The sequence below is a fragment of the Diadema setosum genome, chromosome 21 (assembly GCF_964275005.1).
Source record: "Diadema setosum chromosome 21, eeDiaSeto1, whole genome shotgun sequence".
NCBI lineage: Eukaryota > Metazoa > Echinodermata > Echinoidea > Diadematoida > Diadematidae > Diadema > Diadema setosum.
Window position 1 is genome coordinate 7,027,237 of NC_092705.1, and position 26,120 is coordinate 7,053,356.

Below are 26,120 nucleotides of genomic sequence, written 5' to 3' on the forward strand. Positions count from 1 at the left end.
AACTGATGCATTTTTCACAAACATCGATAAGTTACAAAATATAGAGATGATTGTCATACACATGTAGGCTCCAGAAAAAATGAAATACGACATGATGAAAACAGAGCATATTTTGCAATAGTCTCAGATGGTCACATCTTCACATTCATGTTACTGATGCTTTTTTCACTGTGTTCTGTAAACAAGTTACTAGACGACTGGAACCTTCATTGCCAAATAGATTACTTTTTTCACGTTTTTTTTTTAAATCTTGCAAGATGACTCCATACGACTCGATTCACTTTCATTTTATGTATTTCTTTCCCTGGTGAGCATCGTTAAGTTGTAAGATGGAAACTATGAACAAATATAAGATTATATCATAATGAATTCTAATAACTTAAATTTTAGAAATGATGCTGTGTAATAAACAATACAGCCTCCATTAAGTTGACGTTTAGATTTACACGATTTGTACGTCCCATGCATGCAATTTAAAGAATTATTTGATTTTTTGGAATGATGCATAGTATAAATTTAATCAAGAGGGAAGTAAAGGCCAAAATTAGTGTAATCAAGAGAAGAAATTTCCCTACACAGAATGGTGTAAAGACTATGAAAATCAGCTACGAAATAAGGAAGATATGCCTCTTTTCAATTTCACACATTTCCAGAAAACAGATCTTGTCCAGTCTTTATGAACGTCCAAATGAGGGAATTGATGATGTCATTCCTTCAAAATATTTTTACACTTTTCACCTGCATGTATTTGCATATTCATGTTTTCTGAAAACGTGTTACATTTCCTTATTTCTTACCAGACTTTCCTAATTTTTCCACTATTCCGTAGAGAAAATTTACAATTGAATCCAAACTGTATTACATACAACAAAAGGGAGCAAGATCTATGTAAACTCTGAAGTAAATTCACCTTAAAACATTAAGAAGCTCAAATAACAATTAACATTCTAAACTTACTTCTAAAATTCCTTGAATATCGATTGTCTGAAATGGATTTACATAAGTACATTTCCATACTGCATTTTGGTAGACAAAATGTTTGACAAAAGAATATACAAATTCCTGCTTAATCTATTGATATTTAAGAATCCATCTCAACTGATGACAGGGAACCATCTCAAGAGACTGTTCAAGTGAGATGGACCACTAGTTTCTTAATTACTTTGATGTCATATCTCGTAACAAAGCACTATGTTGAAGTGATGCAATCTGAATTTTTAACTAGAATTATCACTCATTGTGATTAATATACCCCACCCACAACTGAGGGAATTAGCTCAACCAGGATTATTTTTTCTTACTTTTTAATAAAGAAAAAAATTACCATGGCAATGCACTGTTCCACCTCTCAAATCAAGTGCTCAAAAACTGAGTGAGCAAGATAAATAAACTGACGATTTCTATGGTTTTTAATTTTACTAAAAATTGTGTAACCATGGCAACACAATGTTGGACATTAAGAAAAAAAATGAAGTTTGCACAACTAAAGGCCCTATATCATAGCCGTCATATGTGCCAAATTTCAAGCTAAATGCTAAAAGGGTGAGGGGTTTAGTTGAATTCACATTACTGTATCATTTTCATGCAAAATATACTGTTACCATGGCAACACATTTTCCACACTGACAAAAGATTTTTTGCACATCTAGGTAATGCAGAGGTAACATGTGCCAAATTTGAAGCCAAAATGCTCTGATGTTTGTATGATTTTCATTGAAAATGCACCGTTACTATGGCAACACATTGTTTAACAATGATGAAATATGAAGTTTGCATATTTCTGAACTACAATGGTTGCATGTGCCAAATTTCAAGCCAAATGCTCAAAGACTGAGGGAGTTACCTGAATCCAAAATATTTTTGTACGATTTTCATTCAAACTATGTTGTTACCATGGCAACACAATGATCAACAATGACAAAAGGTTAAGTTTGCACATCTACGTACCATAGTGGTCAGGTGTGCCAAATTTCAAGCTAAATGCTCAAAGACTGAGGTTGTTACATGAATCCACAATATCTTTGTATGCATTTTAGTGAAAAGATGCTGTTACTATGGCAACGCATTGTTCACCATTGATGAAAGATTAAGTTTGCACATCTATATGCTAAAGTTGTTGCATGTGCCAAATGTCAAGCCAATTACTCAAAGAGTGAGGGAGTTAACTGAATCCACAATATTTTTGTATGATTTTCATTCAAAATATGCCGTTACCATGGCAACACATTGATCGACACTTACGAAAGAATACGTTTACACATCTACATACCACAGTGGTCTGTTGTGCCAAATTTCTAGCTAAATGCTCGAAGACTAAAGGAAGTGAGCTGAATCCACAATATTTTTGTATGTTTTTTTGGTTTAAAAAAAGCTGTTACCATGGCAAAGCATTGCTCACCACATTGTTTCCATATATACCATAGTGGTCATGTGTGCCAAATTTCAAGTCAAATGCTCTAAATTTGTTTAAGGTGCCCACCTGCGCTGAATCTATCCTTCCTCGTGGGTTCAAGCACATACTTTGGCTGGAAAACCAAAGTTTATTTCTTTATAAATAGAGAGTTTCATATTAAAGTGTTTAGCCACAACGTCATAATGAAAATAGCAACAAATCAGCGCTCAATAAATGTGATGGACAATGGCTCAACAACACTGTGGGAGTGATGAAAATTAGGTAATCTTTGAATAATTACAAAAGTGTTCAGGGGAACTTAAAACTTTCTTCTTTCAATTTAAATCAATGCGGATCTGGCATTACTTTTTTTTTCATCATCAACCAGACATAATATACAGAAAACAAGCCAAAGATGAACAATAAATAAATTGAAACTGGACGTGTATAAAAACTTGAAATATTGTTTAAATGTTCACGTAGCAATGCAAATGCAAAAGTGAGGCACACACATACATGATAGTACCTCTAAAGGTAACATTGCGGCATGAACTTTCCTTATTGTGTTATTTTCATTTAAAAATGCACACACAAAAAAAAAAAAAATTACAAGGAAACTTTACTACAACCAGGGCATGACAGATATGCTTCTTGTGTGCATGGATTTGTAGCTCAATATAAATGGAAAAGTGAGGCACACATAACATAACTCAATATCCATGAGTCAAACATTATGCATGATAGTATCTTCAAAGGAAATATTGCAGCATTTTACCTGTGTTTCTTTGATTTAAGAATTCACCGAAAATTAAGAAAACTTTGCTGCACATCAGGGCAAGTCAGATATGCTTCTTGTGTGCATGAGTTTGTGGCACAATGTCGGAAAATCTTACTAGCATCATACACTGACGTATTCTTGAAGTTCGTGGCTAATGCCCAGAACGAAGCCCTCACTTGGGATTGTAGTAGTACATGAATATGCCGCCACAAAATCAAAGAATGCTTCAAGCACCCAAGCATATTTGACGATGAAGACACAGTGGGCTTTAAAGAGTCTGTCAAATTCTTGCTTCTGGTCATCTCCAGCCTGGACTTAGTATGGTCTCGTCCAGGATGAGAAAATACTGGATGTACGTCTAGTCACTCCCTTATCTGACTAAGCAGGGCTGGCTGAAGGTGGCATCTTTAGCATCACTGAACTTCGCGCTTCTCGCTCGTGATGTATACGTTTCGCGCGGATCAACTTGGCGTTTCCCGTTTGCTAGGGCTTTCAGGTGGGAGAATCTCCAGATCAGAAGATGCTTGGGGCTGGGGTTGGAGTCTCTGCATCAGCAATGCCATGAACATTGGTTCCTACCTGAAAAGAGATTGAACATGTATAGCACTACTGATATTTCGAACTAAATTTCACTTGAATCGTTTGAGCAAATGACAAAGACTACAATTATTATCAAATAAACTTTGCATTACATAGAGGGAAGTTAATTTCTCAGTGAGAGGGCACTCTGGAGGGAAAAAATATTAAAATATAATTTTACATATTGATCTTAAATACAATATTCATCACATAACTGTTAGTTTGTGATGTACAAGTAAATATTTCTGATATATTTCAGAACATATTATTTTAAAACATTTTGTCTCATCTGGTAAACCTCAAAGCCTTGAAAAAAATTCCCAGAAATCAGATTACTTTTTGCCATCATCGGGTGTGGCCTACTTGATATTTACATGTTCCAGACTCATAAGATATTTGATATACATATTATTACAAATCAATAGAAGTCAGCATGCATTTCTAATCCGTAATTTAATGAATTTAAAAGAAAACTGTCAAAACACGGTAGATACCCCTACACAATACTCATTGCTGAATGTTCTAAAGTTTGTTTGAGAAGAATCGCTTCAAAAACACTGATATATCAGAGAAGAAAACTTTGCATTTCTCACGACAGCATGAGAAATTCAGATTTTTAAATTCCACCTGTTACTGAGTACTTGCAGATTCTACACGAGTCTTGCTTTGTAAGATACGAAGCTAAAATATTCTTCTCTAAACATGAGCTGGTACTTAAAAGCCCAATGAAACATGCATATTGATAATTCTCAAAATTGGAAGCTCAATGATTTGATCATAAACTGATTTCAAGTCTATAAACATTAAGCATATACTGTACTTACAGGCACATAGTCATTCTGCACCAGGTACTGCTGGGCATCCCTCGGGAGCATGAGAGGTCCTCTCCCTTTCTTGTACATGGGGATGTTGGGTCTGTGAAGCATCGCTGCAAGTAGTGACATTCCACAAAATTCCTATAGAATGGAACACAATACAAAATATTTTTTTTCAACTTTAAGTATTTCACACATTCTCTTTAACATATTAGATATGACGTATTGTATAAGCTCTGACAATCCCTAACATTCAGTTTTCGACTTATTATCAATATCAGTCTATGAAGAGCAAACTCGTACACATTCACTTTCCTGAAAGGTGTAATAGCAATGAAGCATAAACAAATGAGTAAGTTTTACTCTTACACTTTGGACAGAAATTGTTCCAGTAATTATAATCAATGCCACAAGATCTATGAGGATTGGCGGAAGGACTTACTGTCTCCATCCATGTCTTCACATCTTCTTACGATGTCTTGCAACTAAGGGTAGTTTCGCTTGGCAAGTGCAAGATTCTATTGACGTAAAATGGCCCCCATCTGTTCACCATCTCCTGCACTTTTCTCGGTATAACTGGGCAAAGTCCGCATTGATCTGAAAATAAACACAAAAACTGTGGAATATCAGTGATAAGGAAGTGGAAAATGAAAAACAGAAACGCTTGACAAAAAAAAAGGAAGAAAACAAATATGCTTCGGGGGTATAAACGGTCGCCATAGCCACATTTTTAGATTTTTATGTAATTAATTATTTCTTATTGGTCTCGAGGGTTGTATTTCATGCTGGAGGAAAAAATGAGACCGATATCTCTGATTTTTGTTTCAGATGTTATCGTTAAAATCAATTTTTAGAAATACCAGGGATGTCTTGCATATCTAAACACCAAGAAGGGATAGTCCTGACAGAGTACTTCTTGGAGTACAAATTATACAAATAACAGGTAATTTGCATTCCCTTTATCTTAAAAAATATCAAAAGTAAAAAATACAAAAAAAGGCCTCATATATTGTAAAACTTCACTACATTCTCTCACTGGTGTATGTGATGCTTAAAGCATACAGTATCTCGGCCAGAAGTGTAGATCTGTAGAATTTTTAAGTCTAGATCCTTCTACTCAAACACAGATCACCACATTATGCTACAAAGAGAAAGACTGGAGTAGAATATCTTTATCCAGGTGCGAAATCTTGTTCCATTGCACGAGTTAATCCCATACATTATTTGTTTCATACAACGCCTTCAACAATAACACTAAGAGACGTACTAGTTATAAGTTCAAGAAAGAGTCTTGAATTCAGTGCAGAAATGGCAACCATAAGGCCTAGGTGTCCAGGCCTACTACTGAGTGGTAGTAGTAATAATAGTAGAAGTATTTTCATGGAATGCAAATCAGTAGCACAATCACATGTACGCAGCCGAGTGCAAGTAGCATTGAAGTTGATTATTCCAGTAAAATGAGTGACATGATGCACGCTTGATAGTAAGAGTGTTGAGTGCACACGCCAAAGGTAATTGTTTATTGTGACATCAGACTCAGTAGACCTAGTCATGCATTGGAACAGAAACTGTTTATTAATTGTAGACCCCCTATTTTAATATGGGAGTCAATGGAAATTGGTGATGTCAGCCAATATGGCCCATGCGATAGAAGTTTTTACAGTTCAGAGCTTGACGCCACTGCACTGGCATTGCAACATTGGCGCCCTAAACCCTGGGGCGCTCATCACATAGCCTCAGGGGGCTTCGTGTTTGGGCTGGTCGCAGTTCTATTTTATTAGTGCCCTTAGGGTCTACGTACTATTGGTGGCCTATAAACACAACATTAAAAATAAAACCCATCTAACAGCATATGCCCTAACGTTACATTTTATCACAGCATAGGGCATGATAAGGCCTAGAACTGTGCCTTTCTACGTAGAAATTGATAAATTAAACCTTACAAGAGTGTAGGAAGGGGTGAACTGACACTAACTTGTTACTGTTACTCAGTCAGTGTTAGACGACAGTTGAGCTAGGCCTACGCTACAGTAGCCTGTCGTTATGCCCATAGCTTTACCTTTCAGTCAAGACACTAACATCGTAAATCATTTAGGTCTATAGGTAGAATGGGCGCTTTATAAGAGTCCCTGTTACACTTGTACTTGCAGTTTCACCGAGATAGAGCCCCCACAATACTAGTAAACGCGTATAACGTTAGCCTACATGTAACTTGCTACAATGTTTGGATAGACACATTAGCCATGAACAGCTAACGTTAGCACTGGCGCTTTCAAAGGGATGGACAGCGCTGTATACAGCGGCAAGGCTCAAACTCGCCAAAAATGTAGGGCGGTTAGTGCACATCTTAACATCTTTTATCTTTGGTTACTGAGTCCCAGAGTTATCAAACACATTCTTAAGCATTCATACAGTAATATGCTCACCTTTAAGCAACTTGGTCAAGCTTCCGTCAGATCATGCCCTCAAAAAACTCCGGCCTGCATGACTTCTGCCTTCAAGACCAACTCAACTGTTCGAGTCAATAGCGTTTGTTTGCAAATGGTCGATGGTGGTATAGTAGACGTCGACTGTGCACTGAATGTACAATATGTGTGTGTATGACTACGCTATCGCTAGCATCGCATGAAGCAAAGTGACGGCCAGCGCCAATTCCGGTTTTAGGCGGTTCAAGATAGCGCATGACGTCATTTACAAGTCATCTGATTGGCTGAAAGTTTAAGTCCTTGTTAGATTTAGATTGCGAACAGCTTCGACACTCAACTTTTAATCGAAGCCACCTAAAATAAGTCTTAAAGACTTAAAATATTTTAAGTCGTAAGAAAGATTTAAAATTTAAGTCCTAGAAATTAAGAGAGTATGAGACAATTTCTTTCGGATGAACCCATCATAAGTCTTCATCAGTGTGAAAGTAAAACGCATATGGACCTCGGCCATCGAAAATCGGAATGGACAAAATGAGTTCGTAAATTCCAATGGTATGTATATACCCTTCTTGCTTGAAATCGCTCATGATACGTCAATGAGAGATGCACAAGGCCCGCTGTATGATACGAAAATCAAACTTTTGGGAATTTTCTGAAAGGAAGGGGAAAACCCCACAGCAGCAAACAACCCCAAACTAATTTTGCCTTTCCCCTGTATAAGTTTTGTCGGGTTTTACTTCTGCTGATTATCAGAAATGAATTTTGATTTTGATATCACTTTGATTAAAAACGGATTGAACAATAACCTCACATGCTTTCCAAATGGTCTCACACACCAGGCGGAGTCGGCATGCAATTCAGAACTCGTCATAATTCTCTTATCTCATACAAGATCCACTTTAGTCGCCTCTTCTTCAATGTTTATAGAAGCTAGCTATGATTATATTGCAGTATGGGGGCCGCTGGGAGTTGATAAAACCAAGAAGGTTCACGAGATTGAGTCCCAACTGTCTTGTTCCCTTTGAATCCGTGTTCAATGCTACATTTTAAATATCTAAAGTATTTCGCGTCAAACTGGATCTACCTCATCAAACAGACACGAAAACTATATTGATCCATGTCTCATGGCATATGACGAGCCACTTTCCTGAGGAAGATGTATTATTTTTAGGATTGTCATTATGTTTCTCGCCATCCCTACTTATAAAAAAATAAAAACAAAAATGAGCGATTTAATGGTATTATAGACATGGGGATACACGAATAGAAAATTCTCAAAAATTGTAGTGAAATAAATATAAAAATTACTCGACTGGACATGCCAGGACACTTATAGCTGACATATCAATCTGTATACACTCGGAGATTATAGGCCTATGCCAAACCATAATCGCCAGTTCTATTTGTCAGTTGGAACTGAGTGGTTTTATCTGTGATAAAATCGGCTTTTCATGAGGGTCCACAGTTTCAAACATTTTCACAATACACATGTATACAGCTCTGCTTTATACATCTCTAAATTTTAGGCGCCTATATATTTCTTGACGGAATTGACTGGTTTTATGTTTACTTTTACCATTGGGGGAATCCCATAATATATTTCAAAATGAATCTTAAGATTGGCCAGAAAGATGGCGGTTTCAAACATCGAAACCAAAGGCACAAGAGCACCTGTGGAATAATTCCTTTGTGCATCCATTGAAAACTGACAGCTGTTTTGAACCTCTTGAATATCGACGGATTTATTATGATAATGAAATCAAAGATTTTGATAGGGTGGTATAATCTCTTATTAAAACACTGCACATCGTACCCCACCATCATACCGCGCCGCACGCATGCTACATGTGTTTGCTGCCCCCAACGTTAATTGAGGCATCAGTGATGGATGTGTAAACCGGAACCGGCGGTGGAATCAAACAAGGAATGTTTTGAAGCCATCCACACGCGAAATCGACCTGCAACAAGCATACATTTAGGAGTAAAATTGTACGACTTGGTAGGTGACAGCTCCACATTATTTTCTTTGGTATTTTGAAGTACTTTGAAACCGATGGATCACTGTTACACAACCGGGCCCCGACTGACGTGACAGCTCAGTTACAGTTGAAATTCTACACAGCTACAGGTGCAGCTATGCAGCTGCAGTGCAGTGCCAGTGCAGTGGACTCTAATATAGCACAGATCGGACAGTTTTTGTAGTCGTAAAAACGGTGAATTGCCCCCTTTTTATCATGCATAGAAGCTTTTGATCATTCTGGACGGTAAACAGAACACTTGCAGTATGTCTCAAAGGGATATTTCAAGCTTAGTAAGTGAGTTGGATACTGACTTGACATGGGAGATAAGCACTTCACTAGCGACGGATTTGTCCCTGTCGGATGAAACCGAAGATCGTGTTGGTAAGGGGCGTCAGCAGCGTACCAAACCGCGGCGCTCGACCGCTGAAGATCAGCGGGGCCTGTCCGGCAAGATCACCCGGCAGCTCATCGAACGAAAGCAGCTTCTGCATGATCTGCAGCTGGTGAAAATTGAACTGTCTCAAAAGACTTTGATCATTGACAATCTGAAAGCAGAAAGTCTTACTAGGATTGAGGAGCTGGAGGAACGGTTAGCAGAGGCATCTCACACGAAGCAAATATTACAGGTTTGTTATTAACCAACGTTAGAAACTTCTGTCTTGTTTTTATGATTGAACACTCGGTTCTTGTAATGGCTGTAAACCGTTGGCGTTACTGCATGTTGCAGGTGTTAATATGGAATCAGATGGAATGTCTAGAATAGCACGGAGACTTCAAAGTCTGATATTACAACTAACTAGTGCAGTGGAGAATCCAGTTCATGAAATTCTTATGTTGAGGTGTTTTTATTGCAGCTGATTGAGAAATTGCCATGCCCTACATTGATGTAAATTTAAAAGCACTGAATTGATCAGTGTTTGACACCCGTCTGGAGATCAGGAGGTCATAGGTTCGAACTTTGAATCCTGCTTGAGTACGTACACCCATGATTTTTTATCATTGCTACTATTACACTGATCAATTCAGTGCTTATTTCATCAGTGTAGGGCAATTTGTCAATCAGCTGCAATATTATAGTGGCGAATCGTTCAAAAGATATGCACTTACTACTTAGTCTTAGAAGGTAGACTCTAACATTCCTCTTTTTAACACGCCTTATTATCTAATAATAATATTTGATAAGATGAAACCACCGAGCAATGAAGGCGTGAAATTGATGTTGTACTTTAAGTTTGAGTTTGTGTGTGCACTCAATTTTATACTTGTTTGTAAACACTACTACATAAATATTTATAAATTTAGGTCTGCTGATAAATAATGGCATATAGCAGGTCTAAATCCATTTGGTGATGTGCAAATCTGCACTTATTTACTGCTGTGCTTGATTGTTGTCACTGGCAAGTTTCAGTGCAGTTCCAGTGGTATTAAGAGTAAATTTCAGATAATTATATTCATTTAATCAATTGTGGTATTTCTATGGACTCTCAAGATATTTTACTTGGCCAAGTGGCAAAATACTTGTGCTATCTATGGATGTTTATTGTCTCTGGATTACTCATACTTTGCCTTGAGCTTGTCTTGGTTGGTTGATGCGAACGCAGGCAAAACTTGAGGCGCAGCTGAATCTGCACAAGGAGGAGGCCAAGCACAGGCAGCAGAAACTCCAGAGTGACCTGGAGGCCATCGGGGAGAAGCAGCACCGGCTGGAGGCCACCAACGCTGAGCTCCAGCGGAAGGTCAGGGATGCCAGGAGGGTCCTGCACGACCTGGAGCTCTCCGAGGAGCAGTACTCCGCTCTGAAGGGTCTGAAGGAGGAGGAGCTAACTCTCCGGGATATCATTGCTGTAAGATTCTTAGCCCAGATTGTCCACATCTCTTGATAGCTTTCTTACCTGTCAAAGGACAGACAGCTTTTTTCAAAGCTGGCTTAAAGGGATGGTATAGTTTTGGTTGAGATGGGGGATTCAGATTTTAACTTTTTGTGAGATAATATAAAACCAGGTGTGAGTTTCTTCAATTTGTCTCCCTCTACAAATTAAATTTGTTGAGATCGCAACTGCTGATCTGTAAATTAACAAACATGTCGGAAAAAAGGAACCAGTGGGACTCGAACCTGTCATCTACTGCGTTCCAGGCAGCGACACTACCACCAGGCTGTCCCTGCTGGCAACCAGGGCGGTTTTCTTGAAACGCTGATATCCTAAACCACTCGACATGCGCTAATAAAATCATCGATATCTCTGCAACCGAGTACTTTTATGAGTTGTGTTATAGAAATTAAAGTGGAAGAGTAAGGAAGTAATGTCATGTCATTTTCAGAAAATTATCCTCCCCCGACTTTCGGATCCTTTTGTTGGAGCGGGTCACAAATGTCATCCCCTGTCATACTCTACCCCCATCATGAAGGGTTACCATGGCAACCCAGAAAGCTTACAAAGTTTCTTCATGAAGTGTCTGACATGGCAGCACCAGACCAATTTCATGATATCAAATTTTGTGTCTTTGTCCTTCACATTTTTTTTTTCATTAACTCTACTTGAATCAGAAACAATGCCCAAGGGACCAAAACTGCTTAACAGAAATAAAAGACACAAGACATTTCAATATTTTAACTGTGATTCAGGACGACTTTTAATCATTCGAGAGACATTTGATGCCACTTTCGCTTTAATTTCATATAATCTTGCTTTGTTAGAATTCATTAACTGACTCTTTGTCTTATATGTGATGCGCTCCGTCGGAATGAGTCAAAAGTCGCAAAAAATGAAATCGTAGTTATGCCTATATGTGAATTCTACAGACTCTAAGCTTTACACTGATATGTAATACAACTTATTTCGATATCCCTATAGATCATAAAAACGAATATTAACTACGCTTATGATGTCAGTCCATTTTCTAAATAACGGAGAAAATCGCTCTCAAAGTTCAGGCTATGTTCAAGCTCACAACCTGTTTCTTTCACGGGACGAAACAATACAACAGTCCTGCTTAGCGACGGCGTTTACGCTCCATCGCACGCACTACCGTATAAGGCGATAGCTTGGGTGTGTAAGATAATTAACCAATCGCAGGACAGGTCTATCATTAACGATTCTGACCAATACGGCAGCCCGAATGTAAACTTCGGTGCGTTTGTGTCCGTGCCGCTGCCGCCGCATGAATGAGTCGGTACGCGTTGTGTGTCGGCTGCAGTGTAGTTTGCCGCAAGTTTTTTAACTCACAAACAATAGGAAACAGTAGAAAGAAAAAAGGCACGCAATGCGTATTACGAGAAGCGTCCTTCAGCGAGGGCGTTGATCGCTTCCATTCTCCTCCCATGTTGTTGTCAATGGAAACTAAAGAGGATGCGTTTAGCAAGTGCCAATACCTAAATAGAACCTGAGAACCCATTGTAGGCGGGGGTTCAAAAGACAGCATCGGTAGAGAAAGTCAATGAAGTTAATTAACGATAGTCGTCTTTTGAGATCGTGTTCTTTGCGTGTACTAAAACCCCTCAAATTACGCACATGGTCGTAATGTTGCAGAGCATCAAAGACTGCTTTCGCGCGCGTTCTTCTGCAGCTGTATACAGCCGTAACATTCTGAATTCCCGTCATATTAGGCACATTTCCTTTATAGGCGTTGCGTGCACAGTAATTATCGCTTATCACGCTTGCCAATGCTGCACATACTATGTGTATCAGAAGCAAAGGTTGATGTAGGCTTGACAGCTTCACGTTGGGTTTCGTATCATAATACTTCTTATGCTCAGTCACTTTTGTAATACCATAGCATATAAAGAACCATTAACTTGTACCTTAATCTTAATGTGTTTTTTTTAACACCACATTTACAGTTACAATCTTTCTGCATTTGAGAAGTTGAGCTATATAGATAATTATACTGACAAATATTCGGAATTAATACTTAGGCCTTCCTCACTTCGTTTTGTATTACAAACCTTATCAAAATAAATGATTGCTTAATTACTTTCGGGTAAAGGAACCACCGGAAAAGGAACCGCATTTAATTTTCTTGTTAAAGAACCTAAGCTAATAGCGAACCATAATTCATTGTGTGATTAACGAACCTTCAGAATAATAAATTGTATTAACCCCCCCCCCCCAAAAAAAAAAAAAAAAAAAAAAAACATTTTAATGTCATGCGTTGTCAATAGCGAGAAAAGGCCCGTTTTTATTTCGTAGTGTGTGTCAGTACTCCTGTGCTTATTCTTAAGGATGTGCCTCTCTTTATGATTGCGATTGATGTTCAGCTATTTCTTTCCCGCAAGCTTGAAAAGGAAGAAGCTAAAATTCAGGCAAGGAGACGAGTTTTCTTCCATGAGATACAATCATTAAGGCATACGTTTATTCCCGAAAGTTGTGTGAATGATTATGTGCTAAAGAATGTGTCCATTACATGTCAGGCACTATACAAAACGGTTGAAATCTGCAGCTGAAAGTCGAACTTCGTTTTTTTTTTTCTTTTTTTTTTTTTTTATTTCATTTCCATTTCAAGCGGGGGATAGCCTAGAAATTAGTTTGTCTATACTGGCAGGAGACATTAGTTTTCCAGTACATACTCCGCATTTAAACAGTCGCCATATTTTCGTGGTCAGAATCAGATAATGGACACGTGATATATTATAGAAATGAAAATACAAAACAACGAACACGCCGTATGTACAAACATTATGAACTTCAATGAATTATACTTACCTGTAATATTCTGCATAAAAAACAAGCACGCCAATTGAATAATTTAATAGAATTAATAGAACACACAGCGATATCATGCATGGCAGATCGAATCAAGTTCAGTTGTTGAGAAAGCTAAATGAAGTTGAAAAGTTGACTTCTTTTCGTTTTTCTTTCAATTTATGAAAACAGAATTACATTGTATATCTATTGAAGCGGATTGTCTCTGTTGCGAACGATCGCCATATATAGCATTGTTAGTCTTCTGCGCAAATCCGAATCCCTAAATACTTTGATTTTTGCTTGATAATGTAATAACCCTTATAACTTTATAAAGGACTCGCAAAGTATTTCAAAAAACATTTTGAACGCGTTGTGTGTTCCATGTTAAAAGCATCAATCTGCCTTTTATTTTCCGTACGTAAAGCGCGCATACAGAAACGTAACCAAACGTTACCAAATACAGTGGAATGCCTTGTACGGCGTGATACTATCATTAAAAGTATATCCCATTCCTTTTTACTTTTATTTGCTTGAAGCAGTAGTCAAACCATGTGTCATTTTCGTAGCGACATCACTTATAGGAATTAGAATGTACGAAGATAATCGTTACTCATTTATTTCGCGCTATTATTATAGCATTTACATTTTCCAAATTTTATTGACAGTATTATGTTACTGTATGGTTACGATCACGAATGTTGGTTATGAATTCAAAAGACTGGTTCATTAATCAAACTATAAAGGTAATAGCTGTTTTGAAAGTAGTTCGGTACAAGTTCAAAACGCAATCGAAGTCATCGTCATAGGGGGAAGTGATAGCTCTAGAAAACTTGTTTAAGCCAGTAAAGACTGCCGTATGCAATCTTAGTAGAAAGTTTTGACTTAGGCCATCTTTTGAGTATTTTGAGAGATTATAAAGAATTATTTGTTTTGATTATGTCAAGAATTAGTTTGAACTATGAGAATAAAAAGGCGCGGTTAACCCAACAATGTCGTAGTTCGATTAGACATGATGGGTAAAGTGAATTCATGACTTGTTGACTAATCCTTACTGAACTGATGATCACTTCTGTAAACCATCAGTTAAGTCTTGTAGATGATACCTCTGAAATTGTAGTCAAAATTCTTTTGAGCGATGAGACGAAAACCAACAAACAAAATGCCATGTATCATTGCTCGAGTTTCCAACATTTGGCGTCACCCGACCAACAATAAGTGACGAATCAAATGGAACATTATATTGTGGGATAGCAGACTGTGTTACGATCTTTAAATGTTGCGAGCAATTGTTAAAAAAAAAAAGAGAAAGAGAGAATGAGGCAAAGTTCAAGAAATTAGAAAAAGCGCGCAAATGTAGGCGATCATGTTTAATAGTCAAAGTAAGAGATTACAATCGGCCATGCGGATGTATTGCCTTATTTACATGTCTGATTTCTGCAAACTATGTTATATTTAAAGTTAAGTTCCCTTTCCTCCTTGATAAAAGTTGTGTTGGGTTTTCGCTAAAGGCATTTGTTAGAAACGCTATAAAACGACAACAAATGCCTACTTTACATCAAGAGATGACCTATACATATATGAAACACAAAAATTTTGTACGTTCTGATATAATGCAACTGCTTGTTTGTTTGTTTGTTTGTTTGTTTGTTTGTTTGTTCGTTTTGAATTACCATGGTCTTTGTCGGGGGAAAGATGAAGAAAAAAAGTAGAGTGTATCACTCTCAAATCCAGATGATTGCGATAAGTGTGTATTCTATTATTCCTTTCTATACAGGTAAACGATTTAAGCTTGGTATGCTAATATAAAAGCCTGGTGTCACGCAGAAGAACAGATTCCGCGATCACTTTTAACCTTTCATAAAATTCACGTTTTAAGATAGTAACGATAGCTTGTAGGAGATAAAGTAAGTTAGCGTCCCTGACTGTGGTTCTGAACACAAAAGGGGACTGAAAAATTCTTTTACAAAGTAGCAGACATAATGCCGATCCTCCACCACTGTTGCTCCATTACGTCACTGATTCTGCTATCAATGGCGAAGAAAGAGTACTAGTTGCGTGATTATCCACCCCTTGATAGCAGGAAGTTTACCTTTCATTGTTCAAATCTTCGTTGATGCGGGGTTTACTAGGATACAAGGCGTGAACGTGAACAGTTCTTTCATTCGGAATTCCTCCGAATACACAATTCAATAGGCAATTAGCGCTGCTACTTCGCAAAGCTGTTAGCCAAATTCTTTGTAGACTTGACCTCTCACATGTCAGCTACACGCAGTACACGACAAACAGCTATCATTACAAACATTCTGATTAAAAAAAAAAATGAAGAAGCACACTTTTGAGTAGCGACACAGCTTCCTGTCACTTTCTCAAATAGGTCCTACTTCTACAAAAATACACAGATGACAAGAGTCATAATATCCTCCAAAGGGAACACAAGCTATTTGGGCATGAATAATGTTTGTCTTCCGATTTCTCTTCATGTTGTCGCGGCCCAAACCATCATAAGAAAATAGGGCAGTAAGTTTTATTAACCAGGGAAATAATATTACGCATTACATACATTCGGCTAATTATCACACGAATTGTCGATTTTATAAAAACGAGAATAATTGACAACTTATGCCCTAATATATCTCCAAAGATGAACTTTAAACAGCAAGTCACATACCAGGGAACGAAAGTTATAATTATTTGAATGAATTCATTAATGAGGCCAATAACCGTTGTAAAAGTACACACAGGCATAGAGAGGTTTCAAGTTCGATATGTGATCATTAGCTAATTGATAAAGTATCATAAATTTTGCGTGATCGTTCGTTAGAATTAATTTTTTAGCGCCATTCGTACGTCACATTTATCACCACTTCATGAAATGTGGTGCATGTATCAAACGCAACTCGCTGGTCACACAATCGACAGCCTTGGTCAGCTCACTATTATTGCGTAATGCTAAAGCCCTCGCCGCTTGGCCGCCGACGCCGCCGCGCGCACAATGCTTTGTTTTGTCTTCAATGGGGTCAAGAGCAATGCTTCATTAGCATACGCCATAGCAACGGAGGCGGAGTCTCGATCGGGCAAGAACAATAGGTGCGAAACGCAACGCAAAGGCGAGTGTTCGAAAAAAATGTAACCGAAAAAAATTGTCTCAGAAAAACTGTGATTTGGGACACTTGAACTCATTTTTACACGCTGAAATTTTCTCTACAAATAGATAAAACATCAAGGAATCAAAATCCGTCATAAAAAAATTTCGACCCGAGCAGTGCTTCCCCTTCATTTTCGGCTCATTACGGGAAAACTCCCCGTGCGACTTATGACTCATTTTGTCGGAGCGCCACACATATTTCAAAAAGGGTGCTTTCATTTTTTTTTTTTGTAAGTTCATTGCATAAATTTCTGTATGTTTTTTAAACAATAAAAAATGACAAGAATCTTGTCGTTCACTCTGTGCTTGTTTTTATAAAGGTGAAATTCTATGAGGAGAAGCGCCCCCTAGAGTTGAAACTCCTGGACCTGGATGGATTCAAGGAGACCCTGGAACTGGACCTGAGGAGGACCAAAGAAGAGCAGGCTAGGCTCTTGGAGGTATGCTATAACATCCTGGTGTTAGGTCTATGGTACTAGGAGTACGTCTGTCACACCGGCACTATTTTCACACTGGCACTGGTCCGATGGTCCCTGACCAGTAAAAATCACTGTCGGACCAGTAACTTTTTCAGGGATGGACCAGTGAAAAATTGAAAAAGTGGGTACCTACTGGTCCAACAGACAGGTCGGACCAGTAGAAAAAATGGGTTAGTGTGCAGCCCTGCTTTAAAGATGTAAGTCAGCATCATGTTGAGGTTGGTTTAAAGGTCTTATATCCCTTTTGCAAACGTTATGAAATTTTGTATGGTTGAAGAATAATGTCTCCCAACAGAATTTATAAAATCTTACTGTAAAACTTATTTTGGTTTTTCAAGAGGAAATGGAAAACTAATCCCATGTCACTCGAGAATAAGATCCCTGTTTGTACCGAGAATAACTGTTGGAATTTGTTTTTGGTCCTGATAAACTCACTGAAAATCTATAGTATTTTTCAAGAAGTTGCCAGTTTTATTCTTCTGAGGAAAGATCCAAATTACATACTCCTACAATATACCAGCTTACAAAAGGAATCTAATTTTCAGGGTTGCAAATAGAACACACAAATTGTAACTGATTACCGTAAAGAAAACAACCAAATGTGAAGATTGAGGTTTCATCAAAATGAGGCATAACACACACAAAAAAAAAGAAATGCAATATTTTTTTTTTTTCAAGGAGCTTTGATAGTGATTTTGTTTGTTTGTTTGTTTCAAAGGATTGAAAGGAATATGGCTACTACATATGTAACCCTGCACCACAAAACCAACAAAAAGTCGCCAGAAATGGATTTTTAGTCAGGGACAGATTCTAAAAGAGCAGACTGTAAGCTTTAGAATGATGTATAACTCAATTAAAATGACTCCCCTAACCTATCTAAATACTGGAAAGAAAGCACACACTCCTAGAAAAGTGGGAACTGAGTAGAGAGGCTCTGAAGTACAGGGTCTATTCAAGCGCTTAATCCCTACCAAGCCGTGCTAGCTGTGCGGTGAAAGGGACAAAACACAGGATGTGAATCTCCGGAGCAATAACAATGAAGAGATTATCAGATTAAATTGAGTATGTTCTATCAACACATTATGTTCATGATTAATGCCAATGTTCAAAGCAGTAGCTTTATCATTTCACAAGTTATTACACTTGAAAGTAAAGAGAGTGCAAAGGATTTTAAGAAGTGAAAAGGGGCCTCTAAGACATACCTGATCATTCTACTCTCCCTCAAAAAAGGGTTGTAGAAAATCTGCTGAAAACACACTTTCCCATTCATGTTATGATCCCAAACTAAAGAATAGTGTAGAAGAAGGATAGCTCTTTCAGAAAATATGAAAAACTCAAGATTGACTCTGTTGACCCATTTGACCTTTTTGAGTCCTCACGTAAAATCAATGGGTGCGACTTTTTGTTCGTTTTGTGATGTACGGTCACATATGTAACCAAAAATAGGATTTGCAATTTATTTTTGTGCAGAAACCATTGTGGGAGAATTGATGATATCACCGTCAACTTAAATTTGAAGTGTGAGATTACAATTTGAATGCTGTATTTGATTTATTACTGGTATGCCTCCTTCCCTTAAAAAGCCGGATGCAGTATATTTCTTGTTTACTGTTGTCTGTTTGTCCCAGCTCTTAAAATAATGATGTAAGGAGAAACACACATACAAACACACACACACACACACACACACACACACACACACACATATTTAGTGAACTTTCTTTGTACAAGCTGTTCTAAGTATGCTACATCTGATGTAGGTGTAATAATCAGAATTGAGCACAAAATCCCCTTCAGCTCTAATTGGGATTGTGCCCTTGAAAAACAGAAGATGCTGATATTTTCTAGAATAGCACCGTCTGCTTATTGTATGAAGATAAGGCAATAGTTATGTCACCCATGGACATGCTCACAGTGGAAGAATTAAATTATGCATCTCATTTCATTTTCATCTAGGCATTCGAGAAGGAACAGAAGTTAAAGAGGGATCTTGAAGTAGACTGCCAGCGGTTGACCCTTGAAGTTGCCAATTTGAAGTCTGTGCAAAACCAAGATGATTACAGGAGAGAAAACTATGACAGAGTCAAGAAGTAAGTAGTTATTTTATTATTTTTTTTCTTTTTAATATTTGGATTTTTTCCTATCATGTTAACTCTGAATACTTCCGGTGCATAAATTTAATTGAATTGAAAGAGAAAGAATGAAAAAAAGAAGATGTATGCCATTGTCTTTTGCATTTCCTGATGGAGCACCTGCATTTGTTTTACAGACCTGAATGCCTCTATACACTTTCTTTTGGAGCATTCATGTAAGACATACCCAGGTGTGCTAGGGAAAAAAAAAACAACAACAAAAACACACATTCACCTCCCTCTACTGCTTTTAATTACACATTAACAAATGTTATTGAATGAAGAAACAAGAATCAAATCACAGCATTTGGATGGACTGTTTAATTCTGAGAATGGTTTCTTGTCTGATTCTGGACGCTTTGTCAACTCATCTGATTTTGTGGCGGGAAAATGTCATTGCGGATCGGCGCAGATACATTGTCTATGTTACTGTTGGGAGTCACTCTTCAAAGAATTTTCTAGATTTACAGAGCTGTACACCCGAGAGAGGAGGTGTTGCACTTCCCCATTCTTATTAAGGGTGGGGTTCTCCTTTCATGGTAGACACATACGCAAAGTGCTTCCAAAGATGTTTAAAATGTTCCTTGAACTCCTTTGTTTTTCCAGAAGACAGAATGTTATGAAGCCGTGTGAAACAATGTCCTTACCTCTCCCAGTTTGTGTATGAGGGGATGGTGGGAATCAAACAGGAGGTATTGGTCTGCATGGGTGGCTTTCCTGTAGACAAAGGAGGAAAGGACGTTTAAAAATTTAGGAATGCCAGTTGATTATCCTTCACTTTCTCAAACCGTGAACTTGATACAAGGGTCATCATTGTTGATATCTTCAAAGGAAGCATCTAGTTCCAAAGTCTTTATTTTGACCCAGGTGTTATCCACATATTTGAACCAATGAGAGGGTGATTGCAGGAGGATGAACTCAGAGCCCTGTCATCAAAATCTTCCATAAAGAAAAAAAATTGGCATGAAATTGGCCAAAAGATTTGTATATTTCTATTCCCTCTCCATGACAAAGGCCTTTCAAATATGTGAATACTAAAATGAATAAGAAATGCTTGGATATTGAGCAATACACAATTCGCAAGCTTTCTATGTGATGAAGGAGTACCATAATACTATCAAGCTAAAACAAAAGAGATGATTTTACTGTAATTGATACCCATTTATAGTATAATTGACAGATACTAGAAAGTACCTTGAAATAGCCGGAGTTCAGTTTTGACTTCGTAGGTAATGTGAAATGTCATAATGCATTATGAGTAAAAGCATGTTTGCTTCAATTCTCTGTCACCTTCATATACTGTGGATTGACTGAATGCAGCAATATTAATAAAACACATCAGTGAAAGGTTTAGAAATATCAGACAATCCATTTACAAGTTAAATAGCCAGAGTATCTCTTTCCGTATCTCTTTCTTCTCCACGGGAGGGATTCAATCCCTATAATGTGCTGTTCTTTTGCAATAATCAGTACAAGGCTTGGGGAGAACAATGTTACCTGCGAGAATATGAGTAACAGGAAGGCAAAATGCAGAAATCAAATCAAATCATTTTTCACAAAGTATTTATACAACGTAACAAACAATTTTCTATACTAATCATATCATATCCAACACAAAATGAATATAAATATAATCAAATATGTGACCGTGCACCTCAAAACGAACATAAAGTCGCACACACTGATTTCGCGAGAGGACTGAAAATAAGTGAAATGGGTCAACCTAGCCGAACTTGACTTTTTCATATTTTCTGAAAGAGCGAGTATTCTGTTACACTATGCTAAAATTTGGTATCATAAAACGGGCAGGAAAGTGTGTTTTTTTAGCAGTTTATCTCGAACATTTTTGGTAGAATAGTGTGATTAGATGTGTCTTTAGAATCCCTTTTTCATTTCTGAAAAACCTTGTCCACACTCTTCACTTTCAACTCTAATAACTTTTGAAAGGATAGTGCTACTGCTTCGAAAGTTGGCATTAATTATGGACAGAATGTGTTACTGAGGCATGCTTAATTTCAGTTTAATCTGATAATCCCTTCATTGTTGTTACTCTGGTGGTTTACTTCCTTTTTTTTTCCCCATTCATCGCAAAGCCAGCACGGTTTGGTAAAGATTAAGCGCTTGAATAGACACTGTACTTCAGAGACTCTTTTCTCAGTTCACACTTTTCCTGAGTTTGTGCATTCTTTCCAATATTTAGATAGGTTAGGAGAGTCCATTTGATTTGAGTTATACATCATTTTAAAGCTTAGAGTCTGCTCTTTCAGAATATGGTCTTAACTAAAAATTCATGTCTGGCGACTTTTTGTTTGTTTTGAGGTGCAGGGTCACATATAATGTACCAATAATAGAATATTGTATAGATGAGTTATATAATCATACAAAAACAATTGGAAAATCATTGATTATTCAATCAAATTAATACAAACAAAATACAGGAGACCGTCGTCTTAAGCTGAAGCTTGAACATATCACTCATGGATGAGGATAACATAATATTACGAGTTGATTTAAATACAAACATGTTCAAATGCTTCCTAAGTCTAGACTCAAGGGAAGACCAATTTAAAATAGAATGAATTTGTTATGTAAGTTAGACACATGTTTTGTAAGGATTTGTTTCATGATGAGCCACCCAGCGCGATTTAAAGAATTTGCAATTGTCTGATGTATTTTTTATGACTTAAATATGATATCAGCATAATCAAAAAGTGGCAGGGTAATGGACTGAAAAATCAACTGCAGATTAGATTCATTGATAAAATGTCAAAGTCTGCCGAGATACTTTACTAATTTCCCAGCTTTTTTGCATAAATTTTCAATATGAATATCCCATTTCAGTTTGTTATCAACAATGAAATCAAGGTATTTAACACCATCCACTTGTTGTATTGGTATACCATTCATAATAAACATCTAGTCTATTCCATTTCTTGCTCACGGTCCTTACACAGACGATGCATTTCTTTCAGCTGCAGTGAGAGATCTTGTTCAGACGATTTGAGCATTGCAATTTTCTCCTTGTGCTCATGAATGTCCAGCTGAATGGCCTCGTAAACTCGTTGAGCCACCTACACTTTCACACCATCGACAATAGCTTGAATGAGTCTGGAATGAGTCTCCTCATTGATCGCTTTGTTCACATGTGTGCAGATGCTATTGAAGAGATGCGGGTCATTATACCCCCGCCAAACGAAGTTTGAAGGGGGTATATAGGAATCAGCGGACGGTCGGGCGGTCGGGCGGTCGGTCGGGCGGTCGGTCGGTCGGGCGGTCGGTCGGGCGGTCGGTCGGGCGGTCGGTCGGTCGGGCGGTCGGTCGGGTGGTCGGTCGGGCGGTCGGTCGGGCGGTCGGTCCGTTGCAAATCTTGCGTCGCGAACTACTTCCTCAGTTTTCAACCGATTCCCATAAAACTTGGCACAGATGTGTGCCTTGGGTTGTAGATGTGCAAGACGTATTTTTTGACAGTACCCAAAAGTATGTTGCCATGGTAACGGCATATTATGGGCAAAAATGGGTACAAATCTTGTGTCGCGAACTCCTCCCACAGTTTTTGATCAATTTTTATGAAATTAGGTACAGATGTTCATCTGAACATGTTAATGTGCGAGACACATATTTCCGCAGTGGCAAAAAGTGCGTTGCGATGGTAACGGCATGTTATTGGTAAAATATAGGGCAAAATGCTTCATGGCAAAACTGCTTCATCAGTGTTCTTCCAATTCTCATGGAATTCATATTGAATGTTTGTCTTAGGATATAGGTCAGCATGACACATTTCTTGACAGTGACAAAAAGTATGTTGCCATGGTAACAGCTCACATATTATGAGTTAAAATGATGGAAAATTTTGTGTTGCAAACTACTTCCTCAGTTTTTGCCCAATTTCCATGAAACTTGGTACAGATGTGTGCCTTTGGTTGTAGATGTGCAAGACGCATTTTTCGACAGTACCTGAAAGTACGTGGCCATGGTAACGGCATATTAATGACAGAAGATCAAGGAAAGATCTTGCGGATTTAACTACTTCCTCAGTTTTTTGACCAAAGCTTATGAAATGTTGTTTGGCGGGGGTATAACCAGTCGCTGTAGCGACATTTCTAGTTGAAAATGTCCTCAGTTGGTCGACCAGCTGGAGTAAGGGGAGAAATCCCGAAGGAGGCTCGCCGGTCTGCTCCCGGTTCATGTAGATCCTAGCTCCGTACCTCAGGCTCCCTCTTTGAGGAGGGATCTTTGGCTTCAGAGTCCTTCCTCTCATTTCTCGTTTGAGTCTGTCTCTTCATCTTTGAGACAGATACTGACTTATTGAACATACAGAGAGCGTGCTATTGCTGGACTGTTATCCACATGGCAAAATGTTATGTTAATCAAAAACAGTCATTCAATCCAGATTTTTGTAGAGGTATGTATACAATGTACACCCATTCTCCTCCACTCCACTAAGTGGATGAGGAGACAGTAGGAACAGTTTGTGAAGTAACAGGCGTAGAACGATATGAAGAAAACATGAGGAGAATTCCACAAAATTGTTTATTTTTGAAAAGCACACATTCCTTTTACTTGATACTGACATATGGTAAGGTTGACATTATTCCCCCTGCCTTTTAAAAGAGTCACTTCAAGTGCTCTTTTATGCTCTCTGAAAAGTGAATTTTTTTTTCTTTTTCATATCATTCTATACATGTGACATCACAAACTGCAGTACTGCTAGGTTTCTCATCCAGCAATGGCAGCACTGAAACTTCATAAATTTATAACTTTTGAACACATTGTCTGAGTTTCCTCAAATTTTCAATGATCTGTTCTACTAATATTGCTGCATTCACTAAATCCACATGTATGAAGGTGAACATGTCCTTTAAGAAGTCTGATTATCTAATGTTTTTGCAAATTTTTCCCCTCGTTCTATCTGTGTGATTGCCATGGCCGTAACAGTGAGAGAGACACCTTAGAGCGTGAACTTGATGATGCCCGCACACAGCACACCTACCTGAATGTAACGTATAAGGCTGTGGCTGAGGAGAGGGATGCTCTCGCCAAGGAGGTAAGATCATCTGGTGGTCACGTAAATCCAAAGGTGCCTGTTTTGTGCTTTTCCATGCTTGTGGGAGCAAAAAGGGGCAGTTACCTTTCTACCGAAAGGTTCTGTGAATCTAGTACAGGCGCCCTCCCCCTGTATATAAGATATATACAGTGTATAGAGATATCTAAATGATAATTTTTAGCCCTGAATTAACTTTGTTGTATCTGGAATTTCGTTATGACTGTGTTTTGTTATAACAGGAATGCACTGTATTCATCAATCTGTTCTTCATTGTGCGAAGTGCAAGGACCATTAATGATTTTGTGAAATGTAGTTGTCCTCAAAGTTATGATAAGCTGGGTAAGTAAAGTAGGCAGACATTAGCTCAGACGAGAACAAAGTGTAAAATAAGTCCTTGGGTCCCTGTCTTTATTTTCCACTGTCGTCTCAATCACAGATATTTAGTTTAACATGACGTGGATTTTAGTCATTCAGATAATATTTAAATGCTACCTTAGATAATTTCATTTTGCATTATAGAAATGTGGTAAGAAAAAAATGGGTCCTCTATAATTGCTCCTCGCCATTGCGTCCTCGTAGCTCGGTGACAGAAAGCAAGAACTTCTACTGCTCCAGCAAGACAAGGGATACCTCTCCAAGCAGCACGGGGATACGGCAAACAAGCTAGCCCACGCCGAAGAGCGCCTCGCTGAAGCTCTGGCCAGTGTGGACAGGGCCAAGAAGTCTCGGGAGGACCTCTACGAGAAGTACATCGAGTCGAGGTTAGTGTCCATATTCTGGTTAATTCTATTTTTCTGCCAATGGCAGAGCTTTGAGTAATAGCTTTGATTTGTAGCTTTTAAGAATTGACTCGGAAAGAAGAAGATGCTGTCTATGAATGTTTCAGACACTTCTTTAACCCTAAAAAGACTGGGCTATTTTGGTAGCTCGAAAGACTGGGGGGGGGGGGGGGCTAAAGGGCCCCCCCTTAAGATCTCGGCCGTGGATCGCGCGATCGCCGCGGAAATTTGCACAATGGTAGTGTGCGATGTAATCTACAAGATCGTATATTTAAATTTTACAAAATAGTCTTCTTTTATTTTATTTTGATTAATTATGCTAATTTATGCAAGAAATCAGACTCTTTGATCTAAATCAGTAAATAAAGCTCCAAAAGTGCTCATTTTTGGTCAAATTATTCTTTGTGGCATTCTTAGCAAATGTACTTGAAAAAAATTCAGTATCAAAATTAATTTCTTATTTATTTTATTGTTTTATGAATTTCTTATGTATTTCTTTATTTTTTCGACCCTTTTTGTTTTTGTTGTTTTTTGAACAAAATTTGTGGCAGACACTTTTTGAAGCATGATACTCCTAGAACAAATTAAAAAACTCATTTTGCATTGACTTTGTACACAAAATCACATTTTTGAGCCATTTTCGGCCTCACGTGCATGTACAAAAAGTTATGTAACTTCAGAACCGTACCCCCGGGCATCACAAATTTGGTGTCAAAATGTGCGGGAAACTCGAAAGAAAAAAGTCATAGAGCATCGCGGCGAGAGCATTGCGTGTTGCAGAGTAATCGCGCGAAATGCACTCAAAGATTATAAGGTTATTTTCAAGGAGCTTTGGATTTCTGATAACA

The 26,120-nt window shown here is 38.0% G+C and overlaps 1 protein-coding gene across 1 annotated transcript in view; it reads left to right on the forward strand.

The window, feature by feature from the left end:
* The first annotated feature begins 9,230 nt into the window (after window positions 1–9,230).
* LOC140244194 (progesterone-induced-blocking factor 1-like) overlaps window positions 9,231–26,120 on the forward strand; it is a 49,739-nt gene continuing 32,849 nt past the window's right edge. Inside the window, exons 1-6 of the mRNA XM_072323827.1 lie at window positions 9,231–9,637; window positions 10,613–10,855; window positions 17,159–17,278; window positions 19,274–19,407; window positions 24,385–24,493; window positions 25,073–25,254. Of these exons, the coding sequence (XP_072179928.1) occupies window positions 9,275–9,637; window positions 10,613–10,855; window positions 17,159–17,278; window positions 19,274–19,407; window positions 24,385–24,493; window positions 25,073–25,254 (1,151 nt within the window). The 5' untranslated portion in view covers window positions 9,231–9,274. The remainder of the gene's footprint in view (window positions 9,638–10,612; window positions 10,856–17,158; window positions 17,279–19,273; window positions 19,408–24,384; window positions 24,494–25,072; window positions 25,255–26,120) is intronic.